The sequence below is a fragment of the Maylandia zebra genome, linkage group LG9 (genome assembly GCF_041146795.1).
Source record: "Maylandia zebra isolate NMK-2024a linkage group LG9, Mzebra_GT3a, whole genome shotgun sequence".
Taxonomy (NCBI): domain Eukaryota; kingdom Metazoa; phylum Chordata; class Actinopteri; order Cichliformes; family Cichlidae; genus Maylandia; species Maylandia zebra.
Window position 1 is genome coordinate 23533516 of NC_135175.1, and position 9646 is coordinate 23543161.

At 42.4% G+C, this 9646-nt stretch overlaps 1 protein-coding gene across 1 annotated transcript in view; it reads right to left on the bottom strand.

Annotated features, from left to right (window-relative positions):
- The window catches only part of ptprn2 (protein tyrosine phosphatase receptor type N2), a 152425-nt gene that overhangs the window by 101945 nt on the left and 40834 nt on the right, over positions 1-9646 (bottom strand). Inside the window, exons 5-9 of the mRNA XM_004546830.6 lie at positions 9023-9476; positions 8611-8907; positions 8309-8349; positions 7349-7773; positions 3154-3240 (exon numbers count right to left, since the gene is read on the bottom strand). Of these exons, the coding sequence (XP_004546887.1) occupies positions 3154-3240; positions 7349-7773; positions 8309-8349; positions 8611-8907; positions 9023-9476 (1304 nt within the window). The remainder of the gene's footprint in view (positions 1-3153; positions 3241-7348; positions 7774-8308; positions 8350-8610; positions 8908-9022; positions 9477-9646) is intronic.

Sequence of the window (9646 nt, forward strand, 5' to 3'; positions counted from 1 at the left end):
TCTCGTAAATGTCAATGTTTCCACAATCTTTACCCCTGCCTTCGTCCTCCTTGGCCGAGGCTGTTCTGCCTGAGATCTCAATGCATCTCAAATTGAACTGACGTGATTTCTTTTTCCCTTTTTTTTTCAAACCGCACAAACCCTATTTAAATATACTGGGAGGCGGGGGGAGACTGCCACAGTTGGGAGATGAAGTTAAGATAGATAAGTTATCTAGAGGACTTCGCACTGCCTCCTGTGTTATCGGATGTGTGAGCTTGGACTTCATATTAGCTCTGCTGGTGGGACACGAGGAGTATGTACGTGCAGAGCGCTTGGCGAGATATTGGCAGGATGTGTTTGTGTGTGTGTGTTCTTGCACAGACTGTGTGTGAGGATGGACCAGTGAGTGTGTGTCCCACTCCCCCTAGTGTTTCTAAAGAGTAAAACCCTTACGTCATCTGAAAAAGGAACATTTCATCCCCTGCCCATCATCATCCAGCTATTTCAAGTCTCTTTCAAAAGGGGAATATTTTATGCTGATTATCGTAGGAACAAGCTCAAACATAATTGTGTTCGGCATCTCAAAATCTTAACGGCGCCCAGGCCTCCTCTTCTCATACTCTCTGTCTGAAAGTCTTTTCTGCCTGCCTGTTGTCGTATTTGAGTATCTCTCCTCCTCCTCTCTTACCATCAGAGCTCATCAGAACGAGTGTGAAAGAGAGACCCCCCGAAGCAGGGCGGCGTGCTCCGACCCAGCTCTTGTACTCCAGCCGACTCATATTCAGACAGAGGCTTTCAAACACTCACCTGTCGAGGCCGCACAGCACAAGGCACAATAAGCTTGCATCATGTCCTTCGCCTCGGCTATTTCTACATGAATGCGCTTTCATTACTTTGTAAAAAGGAAAAAAAAGGACGCAGATAAACAAGTCAGACAAAGAGGAAATTTGCTGTATTCTTTCTTCCATATCAGAATGACGTGATGTGTTTCGGAAAGCTTTATTTCAAGCAACTGTGTGGTTTTCACACTGGCTAAATGACTATAATGAGCAGGCACCATTGATACTGTACACTCACAGAAATGCTGAACCATATAACATTTAATTCTCTTTTATGAATATTATGAATTAGTTATTAGTTGCAATGAACTCACGTACATGCAGAGAAATACTGCTGGGTAAGTTTTATAGTGTAAAAAACAATGATGATGGTTTTTCAAGCATCTGTGGCAACATTCGTGGGGATATTGATTTTCAAAGGACACTGGGGACAAAGGTATGTGTGGTTTATTCCCACTGATTCTAAAAACACGTGTATTATTTCTCTGTGTTATCATTATGACTCCAAAGAAGAGGACACATCGTCATTTGTACATCTTTGTATGAACCCCCCACCCCCACTTCACTATTGTGACGTAAGAAAAAATTCACTGCTTGTTCAAATATAGTGAAAACTTGAGTTTTATGAACTCATGTCTATGCCTGTTGTTACGTTACATTTAAATCAAACCACAGCAACCAATCTGATAGTTTGTCTTCAAATTAATCAAAGAAGGTTTTTATTCCCTTTGTAAGTTGAACTTTTGTAAACATTATATATTGTAAATATTGTATACTTCTTTAAATTCTGTAAACAGATTAAACTCAGTGTAATCCTAATTCATACTACATTTTGTGGTGCTCATATTCAACTCCATATTTCTATTCCTGGACTCTACTAGAGTAGCTGTGCATGAATCACAGTTTATAATCATGTGTATTCATTTTTATACTGAGCCTTAATTGGTGCAGTCAGCTTAGTGAGTGTTTGAAACAAACTGTTTTGGCTCCTCTCACTTCTTCTTATTGGCTGCCCCTCACAAACCAAAGATCTGACCAGCAGGTACGTCTGCGCTCACTGCCAGAGATAACCATATTAAGCATTATTAATCATCTCTGTGACAAGATGAAGGTAGAACTGTGTAAAATTGGGTGTTTAGACCAGCCTGAAAGCATGTGGCTACATGTAATGTGATTACTTCCTATTGTAATGGTATAGATATGACAGGAAATAAAGAAAAGCATAATAATTGCACCTTAAGTAGCACTTTAAATGCAGGTACCTGTGCTGTACTATCCTGTAGTCAACTTTCACTCAGGTCTTTCACCCCTTTCTAAACGAATAATAGCCCACAGCAATAATACCCTCTAATTGGGTTTGAGTGTCAGGAGTTGATTCTGAGTGATATGAAATGACAGGTATAATAACAAAATGAACGAAATCAGCGCCGGCACTATGCTACGTCCTCCTCGTCCTCCTAAACCCAAAGGTTGGATTTAAAGATCGAGATCAGAACGCCTCCTTGGCTACATTTATTTTAAGGCCCCTGTGCGCATTTTCGATGCTTAACAGTAGATACAGAACGCTCTGATAGTTTCACCCTCTCAGGAACTATTATCTGAGCCCGAATACTCTGTATCTACAGTTTCAGTGCAGCCTCACGCTGCACTGCACCGGCTTTGGTGTTCATATGCTGCGAGTGTTACTGAACCACCCAGATTTTACTCCTCCTGCAGGAGTGTCTTGAAAGGCTTGTCAGACCTTCGGCGAACATGTCTCCTCTGCCTCCTACATGGTCTGACACCAAGTGTACAGCAGAACCATGGTACAAGCACAAAACAGCCTGGGTTCAAGGACAGTTCGCCTGCTCATTAATATATTAACCGCCTCCTGCTGACTACTTTCTCGTTTTCCAGCTCTCTATTCACTGCTTGCTTCCCTTTCGTTCGCTTCCTCTCTTTGCTTCTAACGAAAAATCGTTTGATGGCTTGACTGCTCTCTTTTTTTGACAAGGCGCACAGTGACAATAGCGGCTAGGCAGTGTTTTGAATACAATGGAGACATCAGTATGTGTCTGGAGGTAATTAGGCCTGATTTTGCTCCCCGCGAGAAGTCAAACACTCCGAAAGGTCAAAAAAACAACAAACGCCTACAGTTTGTGGCAGTGTAGCAGAGCATTTTCACAATGCTCAGAGCAACTGGACAACCTTCATTCGGCTTCCTCATCCTCAAAGGCACAAAACAAAACATTTCAAATGAGGCCAATTATCCTCTGTTCGATGTATGGTTTGTAAACGGCACGGTAAATCATTATTTGCAACAATGTGGGATGTTTTTTGTGTCTGTACATACGAGAGCTGGGTGAGGTCTGCAACATGGAGGCTCAATCTCTGGGTCAGATGCTCCATCAGGTCCGTGCCCTGGTCAGTGGTGAGGGAGCTGGGGGTAAACATACACACACATACACGGAGAGGCGTCAAATTTTTAGGTTCACACCCATACAACATACAACCGTTTAGCCATTAAAATGCAATTTTTTTAGGGAGATACTGTCACAATTCATACCCACAATTGGGTCATTGCACACAAGCGAATGCTACGGTCGTCTGAATGGATGTGCTGCACGCATTTGCAGACACATACAAACACAAACAAACACACAAAGCACCGTGCCGAGGGAAAAGGGATCAGCTGCCTCTTCAGGCTTGGTAAATCACCTGCTTTTTTCCAGCAATGAGACAAACAATAAGGTGCAAATGGAACCTGCATGAGGTGTAATGGCTGTATCATATGGACGCTCCTTTCTCTCCCTTTCCTTCTCTCATCTTTCTTCTTCTTCTTCGCCTACATTGGCGTTCTCTCACCGACGCGCACGCACACTCAAAAGTAAAACACGATAACACAGAGAACACAAACAGCCGGGCACGCACGCGCCCTCACGGTGAGATGAGAATAATAAGGTGCAAATGGAATGGAGGTGAAGTGTAATGGTGGTCTGATAAAGCCATGCCTCATCTCAGCTCAGTCCACGGCTGCTCTCTCACTGGGAGAGTAAATCGGCAAGGAAATAGACCAAACAAAGGCAATCTGCTGGCCAACGCGTCGTATGAAGAAATGAGGAGGGCATCCACACAGACCCACTCAGAAAGCCACTTTATTGTTGACAGCTTAACCTGGAATCACCGAGACTGCCGAGTAACTGCAAGGTGACATGCAGGACCAAAAAAAAAAAGTCATGGATCATAATGAGACATCGTTCAAATTTTGTTACCACCTCATTGCGGAGAAATGTGAAATAAACTGGGAAACAATTTCATGCTGCACTGGATATTGAGTGCAATATCACTTGTGTGTTTTTTTGTGTTTTTTTTAAGATACTCGGCATCATCTTGAAGTTTAAAAAAAATGTTTTTTTTCCTTTGGACATACTCTAGTCAGAATTATGCTGACATATTTTGTTTAGCCTGCATTTGACACCACATTACAGAAGCTTTTCTTCAGCAGAACAGTGTGCCGTGCATGAGCGGCTGATTCACTCCACCTTTGAGAGAGTGGGAGGTTCTTTCTTTTTTTTTCCCTACACTTTTCGAGGGGTTTTGAAAGTTAAAGATTCAACCAAGCAATTCCAGACACGTCTGCATCCCTCTGTGGTAATTCTAGCAACAGGAGTGACTTGGTTGTTGATGCTAGCACTTTTCCCCTTGGGTTTCTCTCTGTCTCCTTCTCTTCTATCCATACCTTTCCATTTCCCCCTCCACATTCACCATCCCATCCTCTTGCTATTCCCCAAACCCCCCACTACCACCGCCACAATGTCAGGAGCTGTCAGATAAGCAGGTTTGCGTAGCGTCACTGCAGGGTGCAAAGAAGCCGGGGATAACAACTGTGCAATCATGAGGTCTGCAGCAAAAGCACAGACACCTGTACAGGCCAACTATAGGCATGCACTAGGTGGGCTGAGGATAGACAAGAAGGAGGAGGGGCAGACATTTCACTCAGAAGGTGACCTGTTTCTTTCCCCTGGCACACACTCGCCTACTAAATTGTGTGTTGACGTCTTAATCTGCTACTCCTATTTGTGTGGCAATAAGGTGACAAAGACTGTACCCAGTGGACCTTTATGAGAGTACGTGTGTTGAACAGGTGAAGGACAACCCTCTGACACTGGACTTGATAACGCTATAAAGGGATTTGAGAAAGGGCCAGGGGCGAAGACAGAGTCGATAGGAACTTATCTTTGCTGAGCTTGAGAGGTAAGAGAGAAGGAGAGAGAACTTGGCTGCCTTTGCTGACAAAGTATCATCATTAAAGCTGTAATACAACACAGTAATACCTACACACTGAGGGATCTATCAGCCCTGCTTTTCTAATCAGGTACAACACACAAAAAGGATTTCTAACTACAGTATCCTGTAGCATAGAGAAGTTCACATGTAGGTGGTTTGGATAGAGGATGCATGCAGTTTAAGGTAAGCTAACAAAGAAGACATTTGCTGAGTATCAAGCTCTGTTAAACAAGTCTGTCTTGAAAGAAGTGCGTCACTGTATCACCAGTAAATGGAGGCAGCTGTAAAGTTATAATTATAAGAGCCCAATGAGGAATAAGACAGGGACTCGTGCTGTTGCTGATGTTAAACACAAATGTTATTGATGATGGCTGTACTGACATACAAAGTATTTCTGAAATTTATGGGTCTGCATTGCACTGCATTGTCAGGGACAATCATGTCATCCCTTTACATACTACAGCTCAATGTTTTCAATCCTATACTGCAATTTATTTTTGTGGAGATGCAAACTGCAACATCCAGTGTCTCATCCCATGACATTTGTCTCCAGGTTGGTATAAAAACACCACAAAATACAAAACACATCATGCATTAGAATTTAATTTAAATTCTAATAAAGGCTTCTAGTTTTTTTATGGCTAGTCAGATTATATATATAGTAATGTGGAGTAGCATGAGGCACTGGTGCTTACCCTAACATTAGAAAGAAAAGAATTAAAACTGAACAATTAATAAAGACTGAACAAGTATAGCCTGTTTGGAAGGGATACCAAGAGAAATCATCTAAAAAGAACATGGCAGCATGGCTTAAGTTTGAAAAGTTGCATCTTCTGGAACAATGTCCTCTGGACAGACCCACAGTGGAAATGTTTGACTGTAATACACAGCACCATGTTTGACGAAACCAAACACAGCATATCAGATGTCAACCGGTGGCTGAAGGGTATTGATTTGGGCTTGTTTTGCAGCCACAGCAGCTGGGCACCTCTGAGTGAGTGAGTTGACCATGAACTTTGTATAACAAAATATTCTTGAGTCAAATGTGAGGCCATCTGATCCACAATTAAACCTCAGCCCAAGCACAGCAGCAAATCTACAACAGAATGGCTAAAAAAGAGAAGAATGAAGGTGTTACAATGGTCCAAACTGCAACCCTCAGCCTGATTGATTTGCTGTGCTGGGTTATTAAGAAAGCTCTGTAAAGAAGAGTGGCGAAAATTCCTCCACGGTGAAAGCGAGCACTGCTAAGGGTGGTACTAAAAACTATTGAATTTCATATTACTGTAAAGTAAAAGTTATCCGTGCACTCAAATTTCATCAGTCACATCCAGCCTACAAGTTTTCTAGATAAGAATCCTTCATTTTCTATACAATCTTAATTGTTATTATTTATATCATTATTTATGTTTAGAAGCATCAAATGGACTTTTCCACATGTGTGGGTTTCACAACCATGATCAGTGTGTGTGAATGATGATCATTTATCTAAAACAGGAATCCCACTGGGCTTTGTTCTTGGCCCACTTCTCTTTAGTTTATGCTTAAATGACTTACGCAGAAAAGATTTTCTCAGCATTTGCAGTCCATCACAGCAGGATTTAAAAAGCTCCTGTCTTACACTTAACATCCCATTCAAGAAAACAGCACTAGTTTGGTTCTCTTTGTTTTAGAGATGTCAACTATTCCAACCTAAAATTTAGAAAGATATTAAAATTGTTCCAAAAAGTGGGAGAAACTTTTTGGGATTTCCTTACCTGGATGATTGAGCATGCATCAAGACATTAAAAATGTGCACTTTGTTGCAAAAGCAGATTCAGTTATTAGTCATTAGGGTGATATCTGGCTCCCAAGCAGCATCTCTGTATCAAGCAAGCTTAATTTAGTGATATGTAATTGAGCAACTAATAATATGAATAGGAAGTTGATAAGATAAGGCTGCAGTCATGTTGTTAAGGAAATTACATTTGCTTTAACAATATAAACTCAACTATCTGTCTAAATAATCACATCTAAGGTGTTCAGTGACCTGGTGGCTCTTATCAGGGCATCTGGCTCAGTAAAACATGGAGCCCCTCATCCATAAATCCTAATTTAGACAAACAGGTTTTTCTGGTCAACAGCATTACTGTGATCTTCAGAAGGCTTAGGGTTTAGTTTGGATTTCATTTCACCAAAAAACTTTTGTCAAGTTTAGGAAAATATGAGAGGTAGTAATTTCTTATATATGTATAAACATCATATGTTTGAATCATACTTACTCTGTGCCGGTGATGATGTAGCCAAAGTGTCTGTCCTTCCCTCTGCTGGAAAACTCCTTCACTCCCACGTGGACCAGCTGGGTTTTGACTTTCATGTCCTTCTTCTGTGGCTCCTCCAGCTGCTTCCTTCCTTCTGGGCCTTGAATCCTCTGCATCCACTTGTCAATGTCAGAATCGACCTGAACGTCAGGGTCCTCTGCCCCACCGGTCAGCCGCAAAGTGGACCCTTCCTTCGCAGGTGCTGTCATGGTCTTCTCCTCCCAGCGGTGGGGGACGGGAACTTGGTCTTGCGTTGTGCGGCTATGCACGTTCTCCAGTCCTACCATTTTCTGGAGCGGGGCTGGTTGCCCACTGTTGACCTCTGGAGCGTTACCAAAGGGCTCCATGTTGAGGTAGTCCAGCAGCTTGGAGAAGAAGGCGGTATGCTGTTGTGAATCAAGAATGAATTCTCTTTAGAATAGTGGAGACATTTTCCTTTTAGGTCTACCTACACATTACTTTTGTCTCCTTACAAAAGAGAATTAATCAAGAGAAAGTCTGTTATCAGCAACTGAAAAGATATGAATTTGTTCTGCATTCACCAGCGTTTCTCAGTGTAACTGCCAGTCCAAGGTCTAATAACATCTTTTTATTTTACCAATTTTAAAGGCTGCTTAGTAGATTTACTCATTTACCATTGTTAAACAAGAGTTTTGTGACATTGTGCAAAATAATTCTGATTTCAAAACGTTCCATCCAGCGAAAACGCTGGGGTCAGACAACAATCAAGGAATTTTCTACGTTTCTGCAGCTGCAAATTTGCTTTCAAGTTCTAATAATGCCAAAGTAAATGGTAGTCTGCACAACTTTCAAATCATCCCCGTTTTAAAAGTGTTCAAAAGAAAATAAAATGCAAGTTTGGACATGTCTCACTCCCTGAGAAACCAATTTGTTGGTTGGGCAGATTAATTTTACATTCACCTTGTCAACGGGCTCTTTGTCTGCGCCGTCTATTTTCTGGCCTGGAAACAAACACAATATATGTGAGCAGATTGTGTGAAAACTGAAGTACTCTTTTGTATTTAGCAAGGAAAAACAGTTATGACTCAAAATGAAAGACTCAAAAATACCTCTGGCAGCACTTTGAACAGAAATTACATAAACAAAGCCTTACTAAAGCATCTTCAGCTTACAATGTCTTATTCTGTCTTATATTTATATGCTCATCACTACCATGAATGCTGCAAGCTTTTATTCTCTCTTTCACCAGTAGACATACGGACCTTGCTGTTTCATTCTCAGTGTGTTTTTCTGGTTTAGATCCTGCTCTTTATCTGATTTCAGGTCCTGGTCCTGATTCAAATGTATTGCTGCCTGGGGCTCCCTGTTACCCTCCATGTTCCCCCTGGAGTCAGTGGCTCCTGGTCCTGGCTGAGCTTCAAGCGCAGGGCGCTCCACATCCACCTCCCGCAGAGCTCCTGTGATGACTTCAGCCAGCTGGTCCAAATCTTTGCCCATCAAAGCATCCATGTTGATGCTGTGCCTCCCCAGTTGGTTTACCAGATTCTGGATGAATCGCTCTGGACAGGAAAAGAAGGGTTGCTAGAGCATTTATAAATGCATTAAAAAAAGCACCAAAATGCTAAATTTTCCTGAAAATGTAGAGGAGAAAAAAGCAACTATAATTGATCGTACCATCCATGGCCCTAAGAGGCTGTTTTGCGGTGAGTCGGTTCGAGTCAGCCTTGAATAGCAGTTGGTCTAGATTAGGCTTTTGGGCTTTGGAGCCAAAAGCAACCCGAGTCTGTGGCTCTGTGTGGTCGTTTAAAGCTGGTCGCACGTAGCTGAGGTAGTGGAGCTTTCCTTTGGGCCACATCGCCTCGCCACCTGGACTGCCCTGCTGAGTGCCTGGTGCCCCGGAAAGAAGCCGTTCCATATGGCTGGAAAGCAGCGTGCTCTTTCCTGGGTTCTGGTTGGAGTAAGCTTTACTGAGCTTGGGATGCCTGCCCTCTCCACTCTGTGTAACGACTTTGGTGATTGGAGGCTGGCCGGCTCCTTTCTGAAGACTATAGATTGTGGTCTCCTTCCAGCCCTGCTTGGGCTTTGGCTGGCTGGGCTCTGAACGGTCATCGGATTTGATGTCTTCTTTCTACACACAACACAATATACTCAGTATACCACATTTAGACAATTGTCAATATGTCACACATTTTCACCAAGCTAGCCTATAATGGATCGGCCTGTTAGTAAGTTGTAACTATGACAGAGTGAAGAAAACTAACCTCTAAGTAATATCATCCACCAGATCCACCCTGGTCC